Source organism: Amblyraja radiata, chromosome 1 (genome assembly GCF_010909765.2).
Source record: "Amblyraja radiata isolate CabotCenter1 chromosome 1, sAmbRad1.1.pri, whole genome shotgun sequence".
Classification (NCBI taxonomy): domain Eukaryota; kingdom Metazoa; phylum Chordata; class Chondrichthyes; order Rajiformes; family Rajidae; genus Amblyraja; species Amblyraja radiata.
Genome location: NC_045956.1, coordinates 45,177,203 through 45,193,689, shown reverse-complemented (window position 1 = coordinate 45,193,689; position 16,487 = coordinate 45,177,203). Strand labels below are relative to the sequence as shown.

Here is a 16,487-nt window from a genome sequence, read left to right as displayed (position 1 = left end):
TTAGAGTTGAGACTTGTTTGTACAAAGTTAGCATTTATTTTATTGTATTATTGTACTAGTAGAACAGCCAATTTTGTGGTCAAATGTGCCTATTTGCCAGTGATACAGTCATGTTGTATATTTATTTGCTTTTGAAATTCTGTTTCATTGAAGACGATGGAATGGTATTCCAGGAGTGAATGCAGTGGGTAACTGCTATTAGATTATGCACTTCGGACAGGCAACTAAAAGCAATTTTCACCATCCACATGCATTTTCACAAATTTTGCTTAGATTCACAAGAAACTTATTGGTGACTTGTGCTATGTTAGACAATTTCACCGTGATAGTGTTTGTGTGGTTAATGCCACATGGTAAAATATGGAAACTGTTTTAGTTATTTTTGTAAAATATTAAATTTCATAATACGACTAGATATAAACCAGAATATGACTAATTTCAAATCGAGTTGTGTTTATTGTTGTATGGTGAGGTACAGATGCAGTGAAAATCTTGCTTGCAGCAGCTTCACAGATTACAATACACAAAACATAAATTGTACATAAATGATATATAAATGAAATTACGCAAGACTGATTAAAAGACTGCAAAAATAAGGCATTCATGCAAATCACAATTAGAAAAACAAATCCATGGAATAGATTTGTAGAGTCATACTGCAGCAAACAGCCCCTTCGACCCAACCTGCCCACGCGATCAAGATGCCCATCTACACTAGTCCCACCTGCTTGCGTTTGGGTCATATCCCTCTAAACCTCTCTGATCCATGTAACTGTCCAAAGTTTTTTATGTTAAAAAATGTTATAGTAGCTACCTCCTCTGACAGATTGTTCCATATATCCAACATCCTCTGTTGAAAAAGCCTGTTCTCAGTTTCCTTTTAAATCTTCCTCTCTCTCACCTTACTTAGACCTATGTTTTCTGCTTCTTGATTCCCCTACTCTGGGTCAGAGATTTTGTGCATTCACACTATCGATTCCCTTTTCATCTTATACACCTCTACTAAATTACCCTCAGCCACTGCTCTCCAAGAAATAAAGTCCTAGCCTATCCAACCTCTTCCTATATCTCATGCCCTCAACCCCTGCCAACATCTTCCTATGTCTTCCCTGCACCCTTTCCAGCTTAACAACATCTCTCCTATAGTATATGGAACACTATACTTCAAATGCAGCCTCACCACCATCTTGTACAACTGTTATATAACATCCCAACCTCTGCACTCAATACCCTGACTGATGAAGGCCAATGTACCAAAAGTCTTCATTACCCAATCTACATGTGACACCATTTTCATGGAATTATGTAACTGCGCTCCTAGATCTCTGCTCTATAATACACTCCAGGGCATTGTCATTCACTGTAAAGGTCCTGATTTAGTTTAACATCCCAAATGCAACACCTCACACTTATCTATTAAACTCCATGAACCATTCATCAGCTTACTTGCCCAACTGACCAAGATCCTAATGTATTCTTTGAAACTGTCTCCCTGTCTACGATACCACCCACTTCAGTGTCATCTGTAAACTTAGTAATATTGCCGTCTATATTCTCATCCAAATTGTTGATTTAAACCACAAACAGCAATGGGCCCCATGCACTGATCCCAGGAGGCACACCACTGGTCACAGGCATCCAATCTGTTAAACCACCTTCCACCATCACCTTCTGCTTCCTTCCATGAAGCCAATTGTCTATCCAGTTAGCTTGCTCTTCCTGGATCCCATGTATTTCCTGCAATCTAACCTTCCAGAGCAGCCGACCATGGCTTGCTGACGTTCATGTAGACAACGTCTACAGCTTTGCCTTCATCAACCTCTTTGGTTATTTTTTCAAAAAGTTCAAGCAGACTTGTAAGACATGATCTCTCACCCACAAAACAATGCTGACTATCCCTAATCAGCCTGTCTATCCAAATGCACATATATATTATCCCTCAGTATCCTCTGCAGTAACCTGCCTACCACAGATGTTCAGTTCACTGGTCTATATTTCCCAGGCTTTTGCTTGCAACCCTTCTTAAATGTGGGTTGTGTCGGTCAAGTTCACAAATCTGGTAGTTGTTCTATGACTTCAGGCTCTTTCCTCCTCCTCAATGGCGTGTGAAGAGGACTGGGGGATCCTCAATGATAAGCTCCTTGTGTAGATGCTTACGATGGTGCAGAGGGCTTTGCCCGTGGTGGACCGGGCTGAGTCCACCACTCTGCAGCCCCCTGTGTTCTTGTGCATCGGAATTGCCGTACCAGACCATCATGCAACCAGCCAAAACAGTTGTGTAGATGTGTTTGACAAGGAGCAAGTTTGAAATGTATTTTCTGTTGCAGGATGCTAGTTGATGGGACAAATTTAAAACCACATGAATGACTGGTGATCTTTTTACAGCAAGTGCAGTGTAGCCATATGACATTTTTGTGGAACTAGAGCTTGTTAATTAGTACTTAAGAAGGCCAAGGTGCTCCATTTTCTAATACTATGGGGAATACAGGCTCCAGCTGCTATGCTGTGCCACAAGGAAAGATTTATTGTAAAGCAAAGAAATCCTAAAAGATATTGGTGTTATGATCTGATGCACATCTTGTCCCTGTATTTGTCTATGTGGAAATCTGACCATTGTGGCTAAGCCCAATAATGGTGTTGACTTTGTGTGACATTGAGCATGATAAAGTAGCACTGCTAATTGCTAACCTACTACCTGCCCCCTTGACATTGTCCGCTCTGCCCTTCTGAAGGATGTTATTACAATAGCCGGTCCCAATATTCTCGCCATCTTCAACAGTTCTCTGGCCACTGGCACTGTTCCTACTTGCTCCTAGACAGCTAGCCTCTGCTGTGGGGTTCCACAAGGTTCCATCCTTGGCCCCATTCTCTTCTCCCTGTATATGCTCCCCTTAGGCCAAATCATTCAAAGGCACGGCATTTCCTTCCATTGCTATGCAGACGATACACAATGTCCCCTCAGAGGACATCAAGAAAGGCTTGAGAGTAAAGATGAGTTTTAAGTCTCGACCTCCCCCTGAAGCCCAAAAACCGATCAAATCTACTTAACCTTACCCGCTGCCTTGAGGATATAAAGTGTTGGATGGCCCAGAACTTCCTCCAACTAAACGAGAGTAAGTCTGAGGTCATCCTTCTCAGCCCCTCGGACTCAATCAGAATGATAGCAGGCAGCCTTGGAAGCCTTACCGCATTACTCAAACCTCACGTCAAAAACCTTGGCGTGATATTTGACTCGGCATTGAAATTTGACAAACAAGTCAATGCCGTGGTAAAAGCTAGCTTCCGGCTTCGGACAATAGCTAAAATAAATCAATTCCTCCAGTTTGATGACCTCGAAAAGATCATCCACACATTTATCTCCTCCCGCCTCGATTACTGCAACTCCCTCTACACTGGCATCAGCCAATCTTCCCTGTCCCGCCTGCAAATGGTCCAAAACGACGCAGCGAGACTCCTGACGGGCATCCGAAAAAGGGACCACATCACCCCGATTCTGGCCTCTCCACTGGCTCCCTGTGTGGTTCCGAATAAATTTCAAGATCCTTCTTTGTTTACAAAGCCCTTAACGGGCTTGCCCCCACCTACATCAAAAGTCTGCTTACCCACCACACCACCTCCAGGTCCCTCAGATTGGCCGACTTGGGGTTACTGAACATCCCGTGGTCTGGGCATAAGCTCAGGGACGACCGCGCCTTTGCGGTTGCAGCTCCTAGACTGTGGAACAGCATCCCTCTTCCCATCAGAACTGCCCCCTCCATCGACTCCTTTAATGCGAGACTTAAAACTCATCTTTACTCTCAAGCCTTTCTTGATGTCCTCTGAGGGAGGGCTATATGTATGTATTTATGTATGTACTTGATCTATGAACCAATGTTGTATAACATTAGTACCTCCACCAATGTAAAGCACTTTGGCCAACGAGAGTTGTTTTTTAAATGTGCTTTAGAAATAAAAGCGATTTGACTTGACTAATTAATCCAGAGGAATATAGAAAAACATGACCAATTTTATGAAGCTAAAACCCGTTTTGATGCAACAGGTTGCAAGATAATTTGGTGACTTTCCAAACACTAAGGTGTGTGGAGAAGATTGGTGAATTGCTGATTCTTTTTTTTCCTTGTGTTTGCACTTGCTGTAGATTTGAACCTGTTGGGTCCAAGCAATCACCCGCATAGTATAAAATCTACATAATTTCCATGTAGAAAATTCCAAATCCTTTTCCTCTGATAACGTTATCAACAGGGAATTATGGTTCTATTCAGGAAACATTTCCATAAAATAGGGAAGCTTATTTGCCTTAATTCTTTTGTCAGAAATGTGCAGTGCAGTGCTGATACCATATAATGTCAGAGATGCAATGCCAGGTAATAAAAAAAAATGTTCCAAGATGGTGAAGTGGCTGGTTCACAGTTAACTGTGGGACTACTGTGGTTGTTTGCTCTGGCATAGTTGCCTTGAGGTCAATAGTCAATGAGTCAATTTTGCAGTTTAAAAAAAAAAAAAAAATTATATGCAGGATTACGCTACTTCTGACTGTTTAAAAAAAAAAAGCTCTGAAAGTCAAAGTGCCCAGCAACATTCAGCAAATGTGCCTATGTACCTTTACTCTCGTAACACCCTCCAAAATTGATCACTTGCTTGTATTCTGTTGACAGATGTACTGGCTAATTTGCTTCTGTCATTTGGCTTCCTTTTCCTTTCACTTGCTGTGCAGTTCTCGTCTCTGGGTCAGACGTTTCCAGTCACAGCCCAGAAAATGAAACAGATTCAGACTGATGTTGCAGCTCTCTACTGAGGGAGTGATGTAATAGTGGGGGATGAAACAATAAACCAAGTTTCTGCCTAGTCTTTCACATGCATTTAAAGATCCAATAGCACTGTTTTGAACAATAGTGGGGGACGTTATCACTGATATCCTGGATGATATTTGATTTTAGTTAACATCACTAAATCAGATTATCTGGTAATCATTTAAATGCTCTTTGTGTACACAAATTGGCTGCTGCATTTCTTTCAGACAACATTGACTTTGCTTCACATTTACTCCTTAAACAGTTAAACCTTTTGGACCATTCTGTGGTCATCGTCGATGTTAAGAACATTACGCGGAAATACCGGTTTTTTTCAATTCCGCATGCGTCAAATCTTTCCTCAAAATTCAATGGTCACATCCTGCAAGAGACACAAACCCTCAACACATTTAAAAAGTACGTGACTGTGTAGTTGAAGAGTTGTAACCTGCAAGGTAGTAACACACCTCAAGTCTACGGCACAGGAACAGATCTTTCAGCTCACTATGTCCCTATTATCTATCAAACACACATCTATACAAATGCCATTCACCGACACTTGGCCTCTCACCTTCTACGCTTTGAAATTCAAGTGCGTAGAAGGTGATAAGCCAAGATACCTCTTAAATGTTGTGTGTCTCTTGCCTCCATCTTCACCTTGGGCATAAAATACAAAGTGTTGGAAGAAATCAGTGGGCTAGAAATTATTTGTGGAAGGAGATGGACAAACGACATTTTGGGTGGGACTGAAAAAGGGTCCTGACCATAAGAACACAAGGCCATAAAATATAGGGGCAGAATTTGGCCATCTGGTCATTCATTAGCATAATTGTTAAGGTACTTCGTAATAACATGCTCCTTGTGATGGGGACTGGCAGGAGTCCAGCCAAAAACTAGTCGGACACAGGTTGTGTGCTCTAGAGGTGTTTATTCTTCTGCATACAGCTCCCTACTCCTCAGCTGACAAGGGCCTTAAATAACAACTCAGATACCGACCCCGTGACTCGCGCCTCCCCCACCAAGACGCCGCCCTCTAGAGCTGATGTTTCGCCGTGACGGGTTGTTATATTTCAAGATTAGTTGGTAAATGTAGTTTTATGGTATATTCTCTTTGAATTTTATTTGTTAATTGGACATTCAACACCAATGCCACCATTTATTGTCCATTCCTAACTCATCCGTGAACTGAGGGAGCAGTCAGGAGTCAACAGCATTGCTAGGTTTGGAGTCTCTTCGGCTGTGTACAAGTTGGTAGATTTAAATTCCATGAAGGATATTAGTGACACAGTAGGGTTTAAACCAATAATTTTGGTTGAATCATGGTTAGGCTGCTCTACTACTATGCTGCTCTTTTTTAGTTTTAATCTGCTTTTAGCTTTAATCTGCTGAAAATCTGCAAGGAAAAGGTAGTTTTCGTTTATCCTTTGCGATATATGTATTACTGAACAGATGCAACAATACAAAGTACTATAATTTACATGTATTACAAACTGATTTGAGGCTTAAATCTTTTTATAGTATTAAAGTATGTTGGTGTGAAATGGGCACGCTAGCAGTGTCTAATTCGATAATTGACATTCATGAGTTGCTCAGATTTTATTAAGGTTTTGCCAAATAATCACATTTTGAATATTTCAGGAAAGAATATTTTAGTTCAAACACAAAGCAATGTTTTGTATGTCATTTTGTTTTTCATACAAAAGGAATGAATGTATGTTAACAGTATTACAAATGTTGGTGCTGCTGAACCAACTAAAGATTAAGCTCTTCCTGGTCCACTGTGCAACAGAACAAATCTTGATTAGAGATCGCTTTATGCTCAGACGGAGTATATTTTCCCTCGTTTACACATAAAAATCAACAGTTACTATCTGTTTTATTCACAAAATTATCTTGTTGAAATTAAAGAAGTGGAAAATAAGATCTGGGTATCTGTTTAAACTCTTGACCTGGCATTCCATTGTGAATCACGCACTTGCCAATTTAATTTTGATCTTAGACACAAGGAACTGCAGATGCTGGTTTACAAAAAAAGACACAAAGTGTTGGAGTAACTCGACAGGTCGGGCAGCATCTCCGGAGATCGTGGATCGGTAATTTTTTTCATGTCGAGACCCTTCTTCAATTCTGAAGTGGGGTCCCGATCTAAAATATCATCCATCCATCTTCTCCAGGGATGCTGCCCGACCTGCTGAGATATTTCAGCACTTATTGGTAATCTTTCCTGAATTGTATGTATTTTGTCTTAATAACAATAATTACATTTCAGAGTCTATCTCAATAGGATTCTTATGTACAGCAGGGAAAGAAGTGAAATTGTCATTTTGATGTGAAATGTAGAAGATTATCAGCCTGATTTGAATTGTAGCTGGGTTTTGACTTGCATGAACTCTGTGCCCAAATCAAACCCAAGAAAGATGTGGTGGTGAAGGTATTCTCAAAATACGTAGCAAATCAGATTGCACCCAGAACAAGGGAAAATACAAGGTGCACGGAAAATACTGCGGCGCAGCGGTAGAGTTGCTGCCTTAAAGCGCCAGTGACCTAGGTTCGATCCTGACCATGAGTGTTGTCTGTTCGGAGTTTATACATTCTCCCTGTGACCGCGCTGGATTTCTAGGGTGTTCCGGTTTCCACCCACGTCCCAAAGACGTACAAGTTTGTAGGTTAATTAGGCTTCCGTAAAAATTGTAAATTGTCCCTAGTGTGTAGGATAGTGCTAGTATATGGGGATTTCTGGTCGGCATGGACTCAGTGGGCCAAAGAGTCTGTTTCCGCGCTGCATCTCTAAACTCAAAACTAAACTCCACAGTTAAACTTTCACCAGTCCCAATGAAAACGTATCAACCTCAAACGTTAACTCTCTCCGCATATCATTTACCTGCCCATTATTCTTTTTATTGCTAATCTGCAGTGCCGTTTATATTCCCATTTTAGTGTCTCCACCATTTATAAAATTGAGAGATAAAAACTGTTGACTTTCTTAATCTCGTCCTGTGCTCGCTCTTCCCATACCTCTGCCCGCTTCCCAAAATTTAGTTTAATTTAAGGACACAGCATGGAAATAGGTATTTTGGTGTACCGAGTCCACGCTGACCATTGTTCACTTGTTTGCACTCATTATCCCACTACACAATAGTGGCAATTTACAGAGGCCAATTGACCTACAAACCCGGGAGGAAACCAGAGCACCCGGAGGAAACCCATGCGGTAACGGGGAGAACATGCGCACTCCGCACAGATAGCACCCGAGGTCAGGATCGAACCTGGTTCTCTGGCGCAGTGGGGCAGCAGCTCTACCACTTTGCCGCACAAAACCAAAATCTTGTCTGAGAAAGATATTCAGTGTTATCCTAAAGTTCCAGTGTGCCGGGACGGCAACGACTAGTGTTGCCATTCTCCACCGAGATTTCCTCTACCGACACACTGAGCAAGTAAAGTCTGTGCTTGGTCAGAGATTCCTCTAGTTAGGGGTGCCTTTTATAGTACAAAGGGAAATTGAATGAGGCTTTAGGATCCTGAAAAGATTAATGCAATAACTTGTGAACATGGGTGAGTTATTCACTAAATGCTGCAAAGTTACCACCTTTAGTGCAGCAGAACTTTAATATATCCATAGTAATGCATCTCTCTGATTAGTGAGCTATGAAAAGAGGCTTATATTCACTTTCTGCTCAATGTATACAGGCACCCACCTTGCATTTTATACGGGGGTTACGTGCATGAAAACTGCGCGTAATTCAAAAACGTGTGAGTTAAGCATATTTGTGACTGCGCTGTCATCATTAAATTTGAGTGCATTATTCCAAAAATATGAGCGTGTAAATCAGGCTTTGGTATTGAAGGTACACTTGCGATGTCTCAGCAATGCATAATTCAAACGCAAGGAGCATATATTCTTATGAAGTTTCTTCATGATTATGCTAAAAAATTTGTTGTCCAGTAGGAGGCCAGCAGGATAAGTGTTTGAAGAATACTCACTGTATTCTGAATCCCACTACACAAATTAAATACATGTGAAAGTGCTATTATATGAAAGATGTGTGAGAGAGAGAGAAATCGATTCTTATTGGGAGAAAAGTAAATGAGTGTTGAATTTGGTGTTAGCTTGTAATAACAGTAGATGGATGGACATTGAGAGGCACACTTTTGGAAACTGAACAAACAGGTCCGATGTGACAGATCCACGCTGAGAAAACCAGAAGCAGATGAAGCTTGTGGTGTGACTTCTTCAGAGCTGTTAACATAACAAACTGTGTGTCGACCCCCTGCAGCAATTGATTAAAATTGCCTGAGTTTTAACAAATGCTTCAAAGCACTTGGGAAGATCTGAGGCTGTTGTTTAATGTTGTCCATTCATCATACTCTAATTTGTCTTGCTATGGTATGTCTTTGATTTGTTTTTAGGACTTAAATTATTGCACCATCTTCTCGAATTCAAAGCACCTAAAAAATCTGCTTAAATTGTAAACTGCTTTCTCGTGGACATTAATGACATTTTAAACAAAAATAAATCATAGATTATGTTTTAATTCATTTGATGTGCTGCAGGGCTCTAAATAATTTTAGAGTCCTAATGAAGTTGGAAGGAACCTCTTTGGCCAGCTGTTTTGAAACAACAATTGGTACTTGTTGAACTGGGAGTAGTTGGGAAAATTTCAACTTAATAACAAATGCACACTGTAGACTTGCACAATATTATTACTTTTTGTTTTTGATTGTGACAGGGATGGCTGAATTAGATGAGTTCACCATGGAGAGGGTCATGGAAGACTTGGAGCGGAGATGTGACGACAATATGAACCATGCCATTGAAACAGAAGAAGGTCTCGGGATTGAATATGATGAAGATGTGGTTTGTGATGTGTGTCAGTCTCCAGATGGTGAAGATGGCAATGAGATGGTTTTCTGTGACAAATGCAACATATGTGTCCATCAGGTAAGATTGCATGCAATCATGCATGCTGTGACTTTCACTGAATGGATTCATTCAACTGGAAAATATGCCTGTGACAGAACTATTGAGTGTGCTGCCGTTATTAAGCCATCCATGAAAAGAATTGGACTGTATGAAACCTTCTTGCATTACAATAGGAATAACAAATAAGTATATGTGCAGGTGGTTTAAGATGAGCAGTGCAACTTGCGGAGAATCTGAAACAGTGAGCAGTGAAACGTTAGAGGGATAATCTGAATCTGAATCTTTATTGGTGAATAGTCTTTTGCAGGAAGAGAGAGTACCAAATATAGTAATTGACATTTATGAACATCCCAAATAAAAGCAGAAAATGTGAGAAAAGGTCATGTCATAGTTTCAGAAGTAAGTCATTTGGCCCACCTAGTTTACATCACCATTTTATCCTGGCAGATCTATCTTTCCCTCTCAACCCCATTCTCCGCCCCATAAAGAGGGAAGGGCCTGTCTCCTATATATCTCCATGACAGTGTGACTATTTTTTGCTGTATAAGTAATTCCAAGTTAAATATCTGCTTGAAGGTACACAAAAAAGCTGGAGAAACTCAGCGGGGTGCAGCAGCATCTATGGAGCGAAGGAAATAGGCAACGTTTCGGGCCGAAACCCTTCTTCAGACTGATCGGGGGTGGGGGGGGGCGGGGACAAGAAAGGGAAAAGGAGGAGGAGCCGAAGGCTGGGGGATGGGAGGAAACAGCAGGGGGACTGGGGAAGGGGAGGAGATAGCAAGGACTAACAAAATTGGGACAATTCGATGTTCATGCCCCCAGGATGCAGACTCCCCAAGCGGAATATGAGGTGCTGTTCCTCCAATTTCCGGTGCTGCTCGCTGTGGCCATGGAGGAGACCCAGGACAGAGAGGTCGGAGACGGAGTGGGAGGGGGAGTTGAAGTGCTGAGCCACCGGGAGGTCAGCTTGGTTATTGCGGACCGAGCGGAGGTGTTCAGCGAAACGATCGCCCAACCTCCGCTTGGTCTCACCGATATAGATCTGCTGACATCTAGAGCAGCGGATGCAATAGATGAGGTTGGAGGAGATGCAGGTAAACCTCTGTCGCACCTGGAACGACTGCTTGGGTCCTTGAACGGAGTCGTGGGGGGAGGTAAAGGGACAAGTGTTGCATCTCTTGCGGTTGCAAGGGAAAGTGCCCGGGGAGGGGGTGGTACGAGAGGGAAGGGAAGAATTGACAAGGGAGTTATGGAGGGAGCGGTCTTTGCGGAAGGCAGATATGGGGGGAGATGGGAAGATGTGGCGAGTGGTGGGGTCACGTTGGAGGTGGCGAAACTGACGGAGGATTACTTTTTGTATGTGACGGCTGGTGGGGTGAAAGGTGAGGACTAGGGGGACTCTGCCCTTGTTGCGAGTGGGGGGATGGGGAGAGAGAGCAGTGTTGCGGGGTATGGAAGAGACCCTGGTGCGAGCCTCATCTATGGTGGAGGAGGGGAACCCCCATTCCCTGACTAATGAGGACATTTCAGATGTCCTGGTGTGGAACGCCTCATCCGTGGAGCAGATGCGGCGTAGACGGAGGAATTGGGAGTAGGGGATGGAGTCCTTACAGGAAGCAGGGTGGGAAGAAGTGTAGTCCAGATAGCCATGGGAGTCAGTGGGTTTATAGTGGATGTCGGTCAGAAGTCTATCACCTGCAATGGAGATAGTGAGGTCAAGGATTGGTAGGGAAGTGTCGGAAATGGTCCAGGTGTATTTGAGTGCCGGATGGAAGTTAGTGGTGAAGTGGATGAAGTCAGTCAGTTGTGTGCGGGTGCAGGAGGTGGCACCAAAGCAGTCGTCGATGTAGCGGAGGTAGAGGTCGGGGATGGGGCCCTGGTATGTATTGAGCAAGGATTGCTTGACGTAACCGACAAATAGGCAGGCATAGCTGGGGCCCATGCGTGTGCCCATAGCTACGCCTTGTATTTGGAGGAAATGGGAGGAGTCGAACGTGAAATTATTGAGGGTAAGGACCAGCTCCGCTAGGCGGAGGAGAGTGTCAGTGGCTGGGTATAGGTTGCTTCTCTGGTCGAGGAAGAACCGGAGGGCTTTAAGTCCATCCTGGTGGGGGATGGAGGTGTAGAGTGACTGGACGTCCATGGTGAAGATGAGGGGGTGAGTGCCTAGAGAATGGAATGCGCAGAGACGACGGAGAGTGTCTGAGGTGTCTTGAACATGGGTATGGAGGGATTTAACCAAGGGGGATAGGATGGAGTCAAGGTATTTGGAAATGAGTTCAGTGGGGCACGAACAGGCAGAGACAATGGGTCTTCCGGGACAGTCAGTTTTGTGGATTTTGGAGAGAAGGTAAAATCGGGCCGTGCGGGGCTGGGGAACGATGAGGTTGGAGGCTTGGTCGGGTAGGGCATTGGAGTTGATGAAGTCGGTGATGATGCTGGAGATGGTGGCCTGGAGCTCGTCAGTTGGGTCATGGTCCAGGGGTAAGTAGGAGGAGGTGTCCGAGAGTTGGCGCGTGGCCTCAGCTTTGTAGAGATCGGCGCGCCAGCCTACCACGGCACCTCCCTTGTCGGCGGGTTTGATAACCAAATCTGGGTTGTTGCGGAGTATCTGCTTGGTTTTGTTCAAAAATTAAGCGATGATCTAATTGAAAATGATAAAAGAGATTAATAGGACTAAAGAGCTTGATAGAAACTGTTTTCTCTAGCAGTGCGAGAGTCCAGGGCAGTAACTTAAAATTATATTTTGATTCTTCATTTGAACTTCATCTCTGTCCTCATACCTATTTTACTGCACGTTACTCAATGTTAATGAAAAATGCCTGATTTACCAGAATAACTTCATCATTGAACAGCGAACTGTCCAGTCAGGTGCACAATTTTGCCCTGTATTCCTGTACATTTCAAGTTCAAGTTCAAGTGAGTTTATTGTCATGTGTCCCTGTATAGGACAATGAAATTCTTGCTTTGCTTAAGCACACAGAAAATAGTAGGCATTTACTACAAAACAGATAAATGTGTCCATATACCATGATATAAATATATACACACATGAATAAATAAACTGGTAAAGTGCAAATAACAGAAAGTGGTTATTAATAATCAGAGTTTTGTCCGAGCCAGGTTTAATAGCCTGATGGCTGTGGGGAAGTAGCTATTCCTGATGTTGTCTGTGAAGGCTTTGTTATCTCTTTGACTATCTCAAGACTATTAGTTATTGCTAAGAGAGAGAGAGAGAGAGAGAGAGAGAGAGAGAGAGAGAGAATGGCACTATATAATCTTCAGTATTTGGACAACATTAATGATTATTGAATGCGGTGCCACTAGAATAATAATGTTCCAAGTCTTCATGCTTATCTCACTGACAGACATACAAGTGACAATGTTGCTGGTGAGGTTTGCTTTAACTGATGCAGCGTAATCTGGCAGTGAATACCTAAATTTGCCATTCACAGGCGTGTCTGAATCCTGTGTGTGTCAGACAATTCAAGTACACATTCAATTCCCCCTTGTGTAATTGTTACAGGCTTGTTATGGGATTCTGAAGGTTCCTGAAGGTAGCTGGCTATGTCGAACCTGTGCACTAGGTGTCCAGCCGAAATGCCTGCTCTGCCCCAAGAAAGGTGGAGCCATGAAGCCCACTCGCAGTGGGACAAAGTGGGTACATGTCAGTTGTGCTTTATGGATTCCTGAGGTAAGGTTCCTCGATACAGTTTTGTCAGAGATTCGATGGTAGCCATATTGATAAAATAATTCAGTTCATGAAACAGTTGATATAGAACAGTACAGCATAGAACAGTATAACGGAATAGGCCCTTCGGCCCACAATGTCTGTGCCAAACATCATGCTAAGACCATCTCTTATCTATCGGCACATAATGCACATCCCTCCATTCCTTGCATATCCATAAGCCTATCGAAAAGCCATTTAATTGCCAATGTAGTATTTACCTCACCACCAACTCTGGCAGCACATTCCATCTCAACTCCACCTTGTCTACCTCCCTCAACACTCTGGCCCCCCTCAAAACAAGAACCGTAACTTTCAACACATCTTCACCCTGGTACACACCTGCACTTCGTAAACTGAAACAGACTGGTCGCCAACTCGAACGACTTATAAAGAAATCATCTCTCACAGTCCACCTTGAAGCTTACAAACTCCACCTCACTGACTACAAAGATGCCCTCATTGCTGCAAAATCTGCCTACCTCTCCTCCATATTCACCGATCCCTGCCTAAACCACAGAACCCTCTTCTCCACAGTGGGCAACCTCCTCAAGCCTCGAGCCAACACTCTCCCTACCTCTACTCCGGATCTCTGCAACTCATTCCTCCACTTTTTCGCTGATAAAATCAGCACCATCTATCAATCTTTATCCCCTGTACCCGACTCCCCAGCATCTACTCCACCACCTACCAAGGCCCCTCCTTTCAACATCTCCACTGACCTCCTTACCCCTCCTCCACACTGCTTATTGAAGTCACCCCTATTGAAATCTCCAAACTCATCAGCTCTTCCAAACCCACTACCTGCTCCCTCGACCCACTCCCCACTCCCCTGTTGAAGTCCTGCCTCCCCGTTCTCTGCCCCTACCTCACTAATCTCTTCAACTCCTCATTGTCCCAAGGAATTGTCCCCTCCGCTTTCAAAACTGCTGCCGTTACACCAATCTTAAAGAAACCTGGTCTTGATCCCTCCTCTCTCATTAACTACCGCCCAATCTCAAACCTCCCATTTCTTTCAAAAACCCTGGAGCGTATCGTTGCGTCGCAACTTCATTCCCACCTCCTTGCGTATAACCTACTTGAACCCCTCCAATCTGGCTTTCGCCCCCTCCATAGCACAGAAACTGCTCTCCTCAAAGTCCTCAACGACCTCCTCACCTCTGCTGACACTGGTTCCCTCAACATCCTCATCCTCCTCGACCTGAGCGCAGCCTTCGATACAGTGAACCATAACATCCTGCTCACCAGACTCAAAGACCTCGGCATTGAAGGCTCTGCACTCAGCTGGCTCCGTTCCTACCTTTCCAACAGATCCCACTTCATCTCTCTCCACAACCACACCTCTGCTACAGCCGCAGTCACTCAAGGCGTTCCCCAAGGCTCCGTACTCGGCCCCCTCCTCTTCATCATCTACATCCTCCCCCTTGGTCAGATACTCCGCCACTTCAATCTGGACTTCCACTGTTACGCTGATGACACCCAGATTTACCTTGGCACCAAATCCCCCCACAACCCCCCCCTCTCCCATATCAACTCCTGTTTGCCAGCTATAAAAACCTGGATGCAACATAATTTCCTCAAACTCAACAGCGATAAGACAGAATTCCTCCTCATAGGCTCCAAAGCCACACTCAGCAAAATCAATAACCCCACTCTCACCATCGACGGCACCACTGTCTCCCCATCTCCCCAGGCCCGCAACCTTGGCGTGATCTTTGATTCCACCCTCTCCCTTGAGCCTCATACCCGCCATGTCATTAAAACCTCCTTCTTTCATCTCCGCAACATCGCCAAACTTAGACGCTCTCTCACACCGTCTGCTGCTGAAAGACTCATCCATGCCTTCATCTCCTCCCGACTGGACTATTGCAACTCACTTCTCCTTGGCATCAGCTCCACCTACATCAACCGACTCCAACTGGTCCAGAACGCAGCCGCCCGACTCATCACCCACACCAAATCCTGGCATCACATCACTCCAGTCCTCAAAAAACTTCACTGGCTTCCCATCTCCCACCGGATCACCTACAAAATCCGGGTCCTCACCTACAAAGCCCTCCACCATCTGGCCCCCCCCATATCTCACTGACCTCCTCTCCCCCTACCAACCCTCACGGTCCCTCAGATCCACATCAGCCGGTCTCCTCTCCATCCACAAGTCCAACCTCCGCAGTTTTGGGGACAGAGGCTTCTCCAGGGCAGCTCCCAGGCTCTGGAACTCCCTCCCCCAACTGATCCGCAATTCCGTGTCCCTCACCATCTTCCAGTCCCGCCTCAAGACCCATCTCTTCACCTCTGCCTATCCTTAGCCCCACGTCCACCTCACTTTTCATCTGTGCATTAATTGCCTCATACTGTGTTTTGTATTGAATTCTGTCTTTACTTTGTGTACTAGTCATGTCTCTACTATTTATTTCATTCCCCTTACATGTTTTTCCTCTACATGCTCAATTTTTGTAAGGTGTCCTTGAGACTCTTGAAAGGCGCCCATAAATAAAATTTATTATTATTATTATTCCATACCCTCACAACCCTGTCTGAAAAAGAAACATGACCCACACCTCTTTAAACGGTGCTCCTCTCACTTTAAAGCTATGCCCTCTAGTATTTGATTTTCCCACCCTGGGGAAAATGGTTATGATACCTTATCTATGCCTCTGAGAATTTTCTATCCGGTCTCATAATTTCATATACAGTGCCCTCCATAATGTTTGGGACAAAGACCCATCATTTATTTATTTGCCTCTGTACTCTGCAATTTGAGATTTGTAATTGAAAAAAATCACATGTGGTTAAAGTGCACATTGTCGAATATTAATTAAGGCCATTTTTATACATTTTGGTTTCACCATGTAGAAATTACAGCAATATTTATACATAGTCCCCCCATTTCAGGGCACCATAATGTTTGGGACACAGCAATGTCATGTAAATAAAAGTAGTCATATTTAGTATTTTGTTGCATTTCCTTTGCATGCAATGACTGCTTGAAGTCTGCAATTCATGGACCTTACCAGTTGCTGGGTGTCTTCTCTGGTGATGCTCT

At 43.8% G+C, this 16,487-nt stretch overlaps 1 protein-coding gene across 3 annotated transcripts in view; it reads left to right on the top strand.

The window, feature by feature from the left end:
• Positions 1-16,487, top strand: part of jade1 (jade family PHD finger 1) — a 135,138-nt gene that overhangs the window by 89,077 nt on the left and 29,574 nt on the right. For all 3 annotated transcript variants that reach the window (XM_033020792.1, XM_033020800.1, XM_033020783.1), the window contains exons 6-7: positions 9,518-9,729; positions 13,238-13,405. In XM_033020792.1, coding sequence (XP_032876683.1) covers positions 9,518-9,729; positions 13,238-13,405 — 380 coding nt within the window. The remainder of the gene's footprint in view (positions 1-9,517; positions 9,730-13,237; positions 13,406-16,487) is intronic.